This window comes from Perna viridis, chromosome 3 (genome assembly GCF_037379345.1).
Source record: "Perna viridis isolate PV_CMFRI_1.1 ecotype Kerala chromosome 3, ASM3737934v1, whole genome shotgun sequence".
Classification (NCBI taxonomy): Eukaryota; Metazoa; Mollusca; class Bivalvia; order Mytilida; family Mytilidae; genus Perna; species Perna viridis.
Window position 1 is genome coordinate 21,453,263 of NC_142447.1, and position 13,577 is coordinate 21,466,839.

At 32.7% G+C, this 13,577-nt stretch overlaps 1 protein-coding gene across 2 annotated transcripts; it reads right to left on the minus strand.

Moving 5' to 3' along the window:
• Positions 1–1,464: 1,464 nt before the first annotated feature.
• Positions 1,465–12,288, minus strand: LOC148621417 (solute carrier family 22 member 6-A-like). Of its 2 annotated transcripts, none has more exons than XM_088575771.1 (10): positions 11,837–12,288; positions 8,029–8,234; positions 6,426–6,656; positions 5,915–6,117; positions 5,094–5,453; positions 4,229–4,363; positions 3,843–3,928; positions 3,018–3,138; positions 2,586–2,658; positions 1,465–1,770 (listed from the first exon to the last, which is right to left on the minus strand). In XM_088575771.1, exons 2-10 carry the CDS (start codon positions 8,152–8,154, stop codon positions 1,573–1,575), a joined length of 1,533 nt encoding a protein of 510 aa, XP_088431897.1. In that variant the 5' UTR covers positions 8,155–8,234; positions 11,837–12,288; the 3' UTR covers positions 1,465–1,572. The 2 variants fall into 2 exon arrangements, with proteins under 2 accessions (XP_088431897.1, XP_088431896.1); XM_088575770.1 differs by lacking the exon at positions 11,837–12,288 and adding an exon at positions 9,531–10,804.
• Positions 12,289–13,577: the final 1,289 nt, after the last annotated feature.

Below are 13,577 nucleotides of genomic sequence, written 5' to 3' on the forward strand. Positions count from 1 at the left end.
TTCAATTGGTCAAGTAGTGTCAGAGGAGAAGATTTTTGAAAGAAATAACATTGAAAATAGCAAAAATCGTTGAAAAGGGGTAATACCTCAAACATGGCTTAACGGATTAAAACCAAAATTTGACCAGAGATAGATCTCATCATGCTGAACACTTTTACCCATGTCAGAATTTAGCTAAACCTAACGGTTTGGCAGATATATTCAAAAATCTACTTTCTGACCCTATGTTCTATTTTAAATAACGGCAGCCATGTTTTTAACGAATCAAAAATCCGCACATCAGTTCTATGCAAGATACCCTAAGAAACATTCATACCAAATTTGGATTCAATTGGTCAAGTAGTGTCAGAGGAGAAGATTTTTGAAAGAAATAACATTAAAAATAGCAAAAATCGTTGAAAAAGGGCAATAACTCCAACATGGCTTAATAGATTAAAATGAAAATTTGACCGCAGATAGATCTCATCATGTTGAACACTTTCGTCCTGTCAGATCTTAGTTAAACCTAACGGTTTAGGAGATATATGTGAAAAACTTCTGTCTGACCCCTATGTTCTATTAGTAACGGCGGACATGTTTTTCGACAAATCAAAAATCCCCACATCAATTCTATGCATGATACCCCAAGAAACATTTATACCAAGTTTGGTTTTAATCAGTGAAGTAGTTTCAGAGGAGAAGAGTTTTGTACAATTGTAAACGACGACGGACGCCAAGTGATGGCAATAGCTCACATGGCCTTAGGCCAGGTGAGCTAATAAAAGTTGTATTTTCTACAAAAGCAACAAGTGATCCATCGCTACAGAACGCTTTGTCGTTATTCATCTTGGTAGATAAGGACCATGTTCATCATTGTTGTATTTGCGTTATAAGCTTATATTGACTATTTATAGAAATATCAAAAATAGCTTCGTTAGGAAGACATAATGGCACCAGGATGAAACAATTGTTATTGATCTCTGGTATTGCTTTATAAGGTCAGGGTCTGTATCATTAGTTATAAAGAGGGTTCAATTTATCACAATTAATTCGCTTCCGTATTCAGTTAGAGATAAACTTGTTTTTTCTTTATTATTCTGAAAAGATAGTAGCAATATCATATATGCCAAAACATTTGAGATTAAGTAAAATAAGGTTTCGTGGGAGTTTTTTTTTTTTTTTTTATTTTGTTTTTGTTGTTTTGGGGTTTTTGTTTTTGTTTTTGGTTTGATTTTTTTAATTGTTGTTGTTGCTGTTGTTTTTTTTGTTTTTTTGTTTTTTTTTGGGGGGGTTTGGGCTATGGGGGGGTATTTTTCTTGTTACAGTTTGTTTCATATAATTTTGTTTTTGGTTATTTCATGTTATTTTATTTTGTTTTGGATGAATGTTTCAACAACAGTAATAAGCGTTATTTGTCCTTAAAAGAGGCACAAAACAACAAACACAAGACGAAACAAGACACTATAGAATGATTAAACAACTAGAGCTGTCCAATAATTATTATAAGTAACTGTAGAAGTGTACAAAATAGATTGATATAAACCATTATATGTTCAATTTCAAATTTACATGTAAATTAAAAAATTAAATAACCTATTTCTTTTCTTCAATCTTCGTTCTTTTGAATCTACTAAAATTCCAACCAGACTGGTCTTTCGTCCAGTTTACGAGCTCTTCAAGAGTATTGGGTAGCTCTCGACTGCCAGTCTCCGGTAGTACAGTAACAAGAACTGTCACAAGAATACAACAACCACCAAACACAACCCCTGGTCCCCATATTACTTTAGCAGCCTAAATTAAAAGAGGGTTAAACATTTTAATATTTCAACTGGAAATACATCTTAACTTAAGTAACCTATAAGGAGGTAGACGTAGGGTAAGGGACATAACTCATGAAATCAGTGATATGTTTGTATTATATTCAATTTCACCAAAGCCTCTCAAGCTTTTGTCTGAAGCAGAATAAAATGAATCCAAGTAAATTAGATGCTTACATAATATTGATGTACAATACTGAATACAAATTTTCCAATGATTGTTAAGGGTTGTGTCCCTTACCCTAGGTTTACCTCTTTGAAAAATGGTGTACTGTTTGTAATAATGTTGGTACATCAAGAAGCAACTGCATCAAAACATCTGTATCAGTTCTGACATTTCATATCGTTTAAATTCCATTTTACTTTCGTTTGTTCCTACACTTTCACATCTCACTTTTTAGCTGCAACATTATTGAATGATTCTATTTCTAATTGTATCCATTAAACAAAGTCTTCACAAAAACCAGGACTATAGAACGGTAATCATAGAAAACAAAATGGACCCATTCAGAAACCGTATGGAATTCTGGGATTGCTATTGTTCATGTTGGCACTGACGTATTTTACGAGTGCGCTCCGCGTTATTTTCGGGGACAGAAGTGAAGTTTCTGAATTGGTCCATTCAAGGATAATGACTAGACAAAGACAACACACACAAATAAGAACATGAAATAGCTAAAAAAAACTAGTATGTAGAAACTAATGTAATGAGCAACGTGGACTCGATTAAAATTGGGAGAGTGGACCAGGTGAACCGGTATGGCAAACGTTCTCTGAATGTGTACTCACTAATAATGCTGAAAATGGAGCGATCATTCCACCTACTCTTGCCATAGTCGATGCAACTCCCATACCAGCAGACCTGAAATTAAACTCTAGCTAACGAACGCAAATAAGTGGTCAGGTTGTTACATTGATTTAGTCAATGTTCAATTTTTAGCCTTTATCTTTAGATTTTTACACTTACTAAAATCTATGTTTGTGCTAGTGTAAGATACTCAATACTAGTAACCATAGATATAAAGACTAGATATAATTCAATTTTTTTTTCATCAGGGCTTATGCAAAAAATATTTCGCCTTTAAACTCTTAATGTACCAGCCTCTATCAAATGTTTTTGTATTGTGGTTTTTTTTTTCTTTTTTTGTTTATTTGGGGTTTTTTTTGTATTCGTTTTTGTTTTTGTTTTTGTTTTTTTTCTTTTTTTTTTTTTTGTCTCACCTTAGGTTAGTAGGATAAAGTTCAGGTGTGTATAACCAAACAGCGTTAAACGATGACGATATTCCAAGTTTTCCTAAAAAGCTGAAAACAGTAGACACTATAGCAGTTTTACCACTGTCGTCTGAAAAAGAAATTCAACTCGGTTTGTATGTTTCCTAAATATCATCATTGAATCATGCTCCACGCAGCGACAGACTTTCTTTTTCTCTATTACTAACCGTTGCAGACATGCCTTACGAAATTCACGGGGTTTATTCAAATCATACGTCGTTTGACAATCACTTTTCCCTACCCTGCTAGATTCTTGCATTTTCTCAGAGGGATGGCTGCAGCGTATACAGTGAATTTCGAACGTCAAACACATACTGGTGTTTTGTTATGCATTTAGCATATATAGTGTATACCAATTTCTTCATTCTTCATTTTCAATTCAAACTTTTGTTTCATCGGATCGGACAAAATATGTATACAAATTGATTAATTGAACAAAGTAACTTCATTAACGTCAAACGAAATAAAATTTGGTGTAATCTATATATGAACGTATGCACTCGGTGCCATTTAAATTTTGCTATTCTAGACGGGTTTTACAGCCTTTCTATTACAAAAGTAATTCTCATTTACTTGGTGTCAGCGATAGACGTGTTCCTTAAAAATACCTTCAGTCCCAAATCTTCCAATGCTACTGGTTTTGCAGTAAAAAGGTCCAATTGATAGGAACCCACGCTCTTATATATGAAGAAAAGAAAATGATTAAAGAGGCTAGAATATGAGTAGCAAAATTCGTATAGATATTGCAAAATGAAACCAATTTGTAAAGCATACCGTTAACTGTAAGCAGTGCGACTGAAATGATAAGAGAAACTCCTGCTAGAAGATGGAAGAAAACAACTATCGTCTTTCTGGATGTCCTGTTGTAAAAAGAGTGTGATCAAACATGCATGGTTGTGAAAAGTGCATTTCAACATGGAGCTGTTGATATGTACTTTCTATGTTGAGTTTTTTTTTAATTCCTAAATTGGATTGTTAATTTAATATCAGCTGATTGTTATATTACTTTACTTTTTCCAAGGTATTTAACAAAACTTGCTTGCATATATATATTTTTTGCCTTTTTGTCGACAAATGAAAGCAATGTCTTCATTTCAATTTCCGTCATCATATATATATATCAAAACAAACAACCTAATTATGTGCTATACAATATTTACTTATTGATCATAATCCAGAAGATGACATTTGATGGCAACTCTACTGCACCGTTGATGAAATAATTCAGAAACCGACTTCCGCTCATTGACGATGATGTCAGAAAGAGGCCGTAATATGTAAGACTATTGATGCACCTACAAATGAAGGCGTGTAAAGTTTATAATGGATGTATTGTTAGCAATGTTTGTATTTTTATATTTGATGAAGGGGTGTAATGTTGATATATGTTGTCTGGCTTGAATAACTTAGTCATAATTTGTTATAAAATTGTAAAAACAAAAAAAAGATCAAATAAAAGTGTTGAATGATAGAACAGACTTTTTCATGAACGAGTTTTATTTTATTGATACATCTATTAACCAATTGAAACTACGCATTAAATGCATGTCACTGACAATTATTTCTTTAGGGATCTGTTTCGGATACTTCGTTTCTTCCATCATCTGTGGTAGCTTTATATTAAATAGTATATAGTACAGTTTAATGGACAATACAGAAAATGGTTTACTCGTTCATATTGTACTTAAATTACAAATTTTATTATTATTTTTTTTTCCATTCAACTGTTTCTTCTTTGTTGTGGTAAAGCTTCGAACTGAAGTAAAAACAAATGTTCGTGTAATTTTATAACGCTTAACACCTACCGGTGCACCTGGTCTATGCTCCCAGTTTTTAGTGGAGTACGAGTTTGTCATTCACATTTGTTACTTTGTATGCATTATTTCGGTTATTTTATGTTCTCTGTTGTATGTGTCTGTTTTCCATGTCTGTTCTTTGTCCCTGGATTACATTCTTTTGATTTCAGCTAGAACCTTGGTTCCCTTGATTACTCTTTATAAAACGTGACTCGGTCTTTTTACATACCATGCAAACCATAGGATAAATGAATTTCTTAAAAGAATTCCACTTCTGATAATATCTAAAAGTGTATACTGCTGTGCGACAGACGGCAATGAATCAGTAGTAGTTTCTATGGTATCTATATTTTCTTCCATTTCTTCTGCCTCATCTACTTCTTCAAGTTCAAAGTTTGTCTCATTTGTGAATGGTTCTCGAGTTGATTGTGTTGTGAGTAAAGCATCTTGATTCTGTAGTTGTAGGTTAATAATAGAAAGAACTTTGTTCACATTTATTTTGTTGATCTTTGCAATCTTCTTTATAACCTTAATAGCCTCGTCTGTCCTTTTATTTGCAATAAGCCATCGCAGGGATTCGTCAATTAACCTGCATATTATGAATAAACTAGTAAAAAACTCGTATTGTGTAAGGGAGCACTTGATTAGATGCTAGATAACATAATATTCATGACTAGTGATATAAAATAAAGTATATAGCAAATAACTAGAAGTAAGAATATGGCTTCAGTTGTCTTTTCGGAATATTTGAAAGTGTTTGTACCAGATGTTCCCGTATCAGTAAAGAATAGACATGACCACAACGTCTAGTCTTTAATGAAACGACCGATCATTCTCTCATCAATATGTAAAAGATATTATATGCGGCACTGGATTTCTGCCCGTATAAGTACATGTTTAAGTGCAGTTTTTTTTAAAATGTTATGATAACAAAACATGGATTTGACATGTTAGTGTTATTTAGTCATGTATTTCATGCTTGTTTGTCTGTCGTTTTACATTGTTTTACTTTGTTTTGTTGTTCTTACTCATCAAGTTTTTAGTTCTTACCAATATCCAAATAAACTATGAACGGACGTCAATCCAACTGCTAGCTGCACATATCTCCAAGAGTAATTTCTAAGCCCATATCCAAACGCTGTGAGTGACATCACTGCAATAGTCCAGAACACGCTTAACAATGCTCCAACCGTTCCTCGACATTCTTTCGGGAAAAGTTCTAACAATAAAGTTGATAAGACTATTGCTACACCCTGAAAAGCAATGGTCAAAACCAAAAAGAAGATCAATAAAATACCAGCAATAAATACAAAAATACCAATCTTAGATAAAGATTGCAAATTTCGCTAACATCTCATCAGCAACATTTGAATCAAATATCGCGAAAAATGAAATTGAAAGTGGTGTGTGTCATGTCAAGTGGTGTGTGTCATGTTAATTACATTTTAATAGAGGGAAAAGCTTCGTCCATTTTTATTAAAGTAAATAATCCTTCCAAATGTCTACAAAATTGACATTGTCAAAATATAAATTGTAATTACTTTTATAATTTAGTACATACCTGGTTCATGGAACCAAGAAGCAATCTCGTAATAGCAAAAATTGTATAGGACGGAACAAAAAATGTGCCAACAGCAATTACAAACAATGCAACATGTGACCAAACAAGAATCGGCTTCCGTCCAAATCTGTCGGCCATTGAAGCAAACAAAATTGCTCCGACGCATTGTCCTGCAGCCACTAAGGTTTGAACTAATTCTCCTAATCCAGCTCGGGTACAGACAAGATTCCACTTGATAAAAAAAAGAATGATGTCACTGATGGTTCTGTATTGTGGTCAAGAAGCCTTTGAAATTAATTGGAGGTTTACTTTGAATGATAAAATGTATTTTACCTTTTATTCTGTTTTATTAAGTTTTTTTATAAAAATCAGACACAAAGTGATTCGTGCATGTCAAATTGGGATATTAAAGTATAGTTTCCTCAAGGGTTCAGATCTAAATACAGGAAGTACTATTGTCACCTAAAAATAAAGCATATGTAGACCAATAAAGCATCGGTTTTCCTACACCTTGAATGTGGCATAAGCAGTGTCGGGGTTTTATATGGACTGGTACTTAACAACAAAAATAAATGTAGGATTCTGCAATTGAAGCACGTTATGCTTAATACTGCTGAATTCTACTTCATTTTAAAGGTCTTTGTCCATTACTATTTATAAAATTATTGCTTTTCGCACGAAAAATATACATTAATAAATTGTGTTTTGTTATTTTATTTACTGATTTTTTAATCATATTCCAAGTCTTTTGTGTTCTAGTTCTTTAAGTAAATTATTAAAGGGTTGGAAAGTAATTACGCACTAACATAATTTCTGCTAATGATATTTGCAGTTAAATCTAGCTAGTGGGTTCTCCAAACCAGAAAGGATGCTAAAAATTCTTGGTTTACATTTGGTAAGATCAAAACAAATCAAAAAGTGATTTTGTTTCATTTCTTGTTATTGTAAGTGGAAAAACTATTAAAGGGTTCTGTTAATCGACAAAACTGCAAATAAAAGTGAATATATATGATTCGTCTTTACCGAAAAATGTAGAGTGTGATTAAATCCAAGTCTCGACATCTTAAAATACGCGCAAATAGGGTAAGGGATATTAAAAAAAAATCTATGGTTTGCAGACAGGGTTATTTATGTTTTGTACCTCTATAGACCAGTTCAGAAATTCAACTGCCGTCGTCATAAACAACATTGGGTCGTCGCAGCGTCCTCGTAAAACAGGTTTCACCAATGAGGAATGGTATTTAAAATGAAAATCGCTGAATGCAATACAGTTTCTTAATCAGTCCATTCAACGCAATGATGTGAGGTACAACAGATCAAGACTGTGTGTATAAAAGACCATAGTGTTCGTGTCATCGTGTCATCAGTTCTAATATTTATCTTAACAAAGTTTAGAAACATATGTTTATTATTAAAAAAGTATATTTGCCACATCAGAGTCGAATTTGTGTCGTTGCTTAAAAACTTTTGAAAAAAAAATATTTTATTCATTTAATTTTTAACTTGATCACTTGAATTTAAACTTATTCTAAAACGGTTAAGGGGCTATTTATCCTGGTGTAGGGAAAAGAACATGACTTCTACGAGAGATTAAAAATCTTACTTCAGATACAATAGTATCAGATACAGTATCGTACGTGTACCCATTGACACATGCTAGCGTCCATTTCTCTGACGTCATGTTGGAGTAAACATTAATTTCGCACTGCCCATATTCAACTTTTACCATGGAATCATTTATATGACTTGGTATACCATATGAATGTAGGCTTTGATTTAGATTGCTGCATCGGTGTGCTGGACTGTAACCTGCAATATCAATGAAATGAGGTTTTGATGCTTTTTTTTTCTTGGTGGTAAAATATACTTGTAAAATCGACTCAGTTTTTATTGATTATCAAAATTTTCATGATCAAAATATCATGTATCTGAACATTTCAAAGTTGTAATTACAACTTTGTGTTCATTGATTGTTGTTCCATAAAAAAAATTCTAGAATGTCGAGCGTAGTAATATCATTGTCTGACATATCATTATTTTTGATAATATAAGAAGGGGGTTCTACTCTATGGTTTTATATTGTTGTTTGAAGTCATGGGGTCATTTCAATATGGCAAACGGGCCAATTGTCTCGAAGAAATTCTTGTAGCTAATCTGAAAATTAAGATGTATAATATAAATCAATAAATGATAATTCACTGCACGTTAAACGGGTTGTGTTAAATATTCATCTTATTTGTCTTTAAAGTTCAGAAACCGTACTAATTACCAATCTCCTCCGCAGACCTATACCGCTAACCGATTTACTACGCATCATTCCGTTAGCTTTGAAATATAGCGAATATACACTCTGTGCAGTGGATTGGCTAATTACTTGTAAAAACAGCTGTCAGTTTGCTGCTTAGGTTTGATACAACCTACTAAATTCTTGTTTTCATGTCTCATATACATGAAAATATGTTAGACGACAATACTTTGATTTTTGATAAACCACTCAATGTTTGTGTTATAAGGAACATAACAAAGACACAAGCTTCTCTCATTCGGCTTTTTTTAAACGTGATTGACACATAATGTTATAAGTACCATAAATAATCGTAATTATTTTGGTGAGTACTACTTTAATATGTTCCAATGTTGCACATAGCAGTTAAAATCTTCATTAATAATCCTACGATACATTTTAAATAACGACGTAAAAATATAAAAAAATATCTGTCCTGATTTATATACTAGTATTCAAGAAAGAATTCATTACCGCAGTTAAATTTAATGTTACATGTATTATCTGACTTACAAAAAGTACTAAAATGTATTTCAATTTCCCTCTAACATTACAGCGAGTAAGAAAGGGTTAGTCGTTCATATAATGATCATTAACTGATGAACTACCTTCTTTAACTTACTGGACCATAAGACAAGGAGATTTATTGTTTCTATCAGTCGTGGATTCAACGACTTAGATTTAGACTAATAGAACTTTTGAATCCCTCGTCAATTGTTCAGTTACTAAGGCTTTTCATCAGGTGATGGTCATTCAATCAAGACGATTCCAAGTTTATCACCTAAAGTTAACTCTATTACTCGCTGTAATTTTAGCCATACCTATGAAAACATACAGAAGTACGACATACGCAGTTCCAAACATATGTATTAAACCTGTGTAAATCAGCTGGAATATTTGGTATCGTTTCCATGGTCCTAACGTGGTTAAAATGTTGTCTACATCGACGTCCATTGTGATAACAATAATGTAAATGTATATATATAAACGATATGGATTGAGGCAGCACGGACAAGTGATGACAATATATTCAGAACCGTGATCCCCCATTCATTTAATCTTGATTATACTAGTATAAACAAGCAGACTCTTCCAAGAGGTTGAAATCAAGGTTCCTTATCTGGCCTAAATTTTTTCTATAGTTTTCCCTTAGATTCGTGTACACAGTCATGAAAACATAGAAGTATTTCATCATCTGAATATAAATGGTCGTTATATAATAGATACGTTAGGTAGAGTAAAGTAATTTTGTCATGATCATAAAATATATCTAATGTAACGTGTGTATATCTTGTAATGTTATTCTGTTCGTTCCCAGCCTGTCGAATGGTGGGAGTAGGGTGTTCAGTTAATATTTAACTTTTCCGGTTCTTTTAAAATGGTATCGTAGAACACTGATAGTGGTTATGTATCCGATGCAATAAATCAGACACCTTACTACCGCTGTTTGCTAGTCTCCTTGCCTACTAAAAATAGTAAGGATAAAATAAAACCTTATTGCAATTTTGAATCTGACTGGATTGGTCAAAATTTGCTTTGAAAATTTGAATTGTTATATTTAAACTCAGACGCTTGCGTCATTGATTGAGTTTCAGAGTTCCGACAAACATAGCATATCACTAGAATATTGTAAAGAACGCAAAGACAAAAATGCTATACATGCAACTCATTCGTGACTAATATAGGATTAAACACTGTTTCTTTTTCCAGAATTTGTCGATGTGTAAAATTGGACTTTTATGTCAGATTTGTGGGTGAACATCATACAACATTATACTGTAGCATGTTTATGAATATGTATGTATAGACTCAGTTGTAAGTTATGAGCCTCTGTACCCAATTATTAGTTTGTGATAATAAAGATAGTGTTTACTTAGGAATAATTTGCGTTGATAGATGATTTCAAATGTGCTAGTATAAGTAGTCTATTGTGTTATAATATTTAGGTTTAGAGAAATAATGTCACTGGGTGGAAAAAAGGAAAAAAATATACTTAACTAGTGTATTTTTTTTATTTATAAAAAAGAGCGAGTCCTCCTAACTCCTTCAATGTTGCAATGTTGTTATATGTGTAATATGTTTGAGAATAGATTATATGTTATGTATGGCACGCGAAAGATTCGTGCCAAGAGCACATAAAGATTTTTAAACACGGAAACAAGTTCCGTGCACTCGTGTGAATAATGGATGTATGGCTTGTTTTTATTTTTGGAGGGTGGGTGTTAGATTCAACGGAACACAAGTAATCACTTTTTTGTAAGAATCAGACAAAATGATAAAAATCAGAAACATGCATATAAAAAAACCACTGATCTGACAATATAATTTCACTCAAGGATGCTTTACCTATTTGAAAAAGACCATTTTTTATCTCTGCATCTCTGGGTTTGCTCATGAATGTTTCAATAGAATGTTAAAAAATGAGATTTTTGACAGTTATCTGTCCATCATTTTCAGTGCATGACTCAATTTACCTAAGTGACATAATAAATCTTGTCTATTTGTCATGATTCTGATGGTGCAAATAGTCAAATTAAACTTTCAAAATGGTGCATGGGGTTTTGTTTAATATCATGTTTCACTCACTGCCTGATTCTTATACAGACTTACACTTAAATCAGCATTAGAGTAGCTGTAGTGTCATCCTTTAAAAAAAATCCGACGACAGGAATAACGACAGCATGCAAAAACGGATTAATACAAAAACTTTTATTTCCATGTAATTTAATAGGCAGAAATACAAATTTCTGTGTTGGTCTTAAACGCATGATTTCATATATTTTAAAACATATGAAAACATATGGTGCATTTTTTCTTGTGTATCTGTGGTCCTTTTCACAAAAAATCGTAAGTGTAAAATTAGTCGTAAGTTATGACGTCATAGTAAATCAAAGTATAGTGACGTCACAACTTACGACTAATTTTACTCTTACGATTTTTTGTGAAAAGGACCACTGGTATCCTGGTTCCCGGGACAACGTTCCAGGTATTAGCTACTAGCAATACTCTCTCACGAGGTTATATTTGTATATGTGTAACATACTGAATATTGCGATCGGGAACCAGTCTAGACCACTAGTAGTTAACTTAATTCTGCGCTGTAATGAATATATTAATGGAAACATACCTATAAAAACGTATATGAGATCAACGTAGACTTCCGCACATAGCTGAATAAAACCCAGGTAGAATAACTGAAATATTTGATACCGTTTCCATGGTCCTCATGCTGCTAATATAATATTTAACTCCATTGTCTTAAACGGAAAAAAAATAAACAAAGGATAATATTCAACTATGCAGGACACATACTAATGATGCACGAAATAGATCTAAACGTGTTTGGATATACGGATAATCTGCAAATGAAAAAAGAGAATTCAGTTCGCTTTTTCTGATCTTTGACGGTATGCAGAATAAAATGATTGACGTCAACAAGGGTAGTGGTGAGAAATCATTATGGTAACGGTAAGGTTATAATGTATGAACCGATAAATGAATAATTGATTGCATTTACTAAATCATCTACGTATAACTTGGAAAGTAAATGAGCAACTCTGACTCCACTAAAAACTGGGAGCATGGACCAGTGGTCCTTTTCACAAAAAATCGTAAGAGTAAAATTAGTTATAAGTTATGACGTCACAATACTTTTATTTACTATGACGTCATAACGTACGACTAATTTTACTCTTACGATATTTTGTGAAAAGGACCACTGGTCCATGCTCCCAGTTTTTAGTGGAGTCAGAGTTGCTCATTTACTTTTGTTACTTTGTGTGTATAATTTTGTTACTTTATGTTCTTTCTTATGATTGTCTCTTTTCCATATCTGGTCTTTGTCCCTGGATTACATTTCTTTGATTTCCGCTAGAATCTTGGTTCCCTTAATTACTCTTTGATACATAATCAAACCATCTGGTTTTAATATCGCTGACTATTTTAAGGGACTGCTCTGTAAGCTTATTAGGTTCATCATTGCCGTTCTTAAGTTCATAGTTATTCTTTAGTGCAAATGCTGCTGATTAGAAATTACTTTTTGCAACATATTTACAGCATACTAAACCTTGCACCGTTCGTGTATGGTTGAGGGTTTTTGTACTCCAAAGGAAAAGGTCAAAAGGTTTTTAGTCTGAAAGTTAGTAAGAGCGAAGGTTCAATGGTTCAAAGTTTGTATTATCAATAGTTTAAAGGCAATTTATTTGTTCGGTGATGCAAGTTAGTATTTTGAACCTCGAACGCGGGAAATCATATTTTGGGACATCATATTTTGGCGAAATTGTCGCAAGAATGTGTATATCATATAATTAGTATTGTAAGCTGTGTTAGCCACAATATTGTAACTGGTGTGATCTACCCGGTATTTTGTTTTGGCTACAAATAGATACTATTTCTAGCAGCCTATAGATAGTGATTCATAACAAAGCGGTTACGGTATTTTGAAAATATCAAAGTTATGTCAAAGATTAGAAATCCGCATTTACAGCAAATTAGTTAAAAAATTCTACACTATTTAAAATGATTGTTCTTAAAGTTAATAATAGAATTTTACTTATGGCCTCACTGTTAAAAGATATAAAAAGGAAATGTAAATGTTTTCTTGATAAAAAAAAAATGTCTGAAAGGTACAATTTAGATATTGTCGTTGGGTTATATTAACAAGATTTTTCAACACATATGTACACTTGTCCTAGTGTAAGGTTATAGACAAAGTTTTATAGTTGATACGTGCTAGTTACCGTATTTTGCATTGTCGCTATCTGGCTAGGAGTAATGGTAATGCGTAATTGTAAAGCATTGTGATATTACATTTTTATGTAATGTGTGATGGACAATTACTGCATAACAATTACATGTAATGTAATGAT

Coding starts and splice junctions, on each gene's coding strand:
- LOC148621417 (XM_088575770.1), bottom strand. CDS start 9,759: ATGGGGGATCACGGTTCTGAATATATTGTCATCACTTGTCCGTGCTGC. Junction 3,929..4,228: donor TTCTGGATTATGATCAATAA/GTAAATATTGTA, acceptor TTTTTACAACAG/GACATCCAGAAAGACGATAG. Junction 2,659..3,017: donor CTTTATCCTACTAACCTAAG/GTGAGACAAAAA, acceptor GTTTAATTTCAG/GTCTGCTGGTATGGGAGTTG.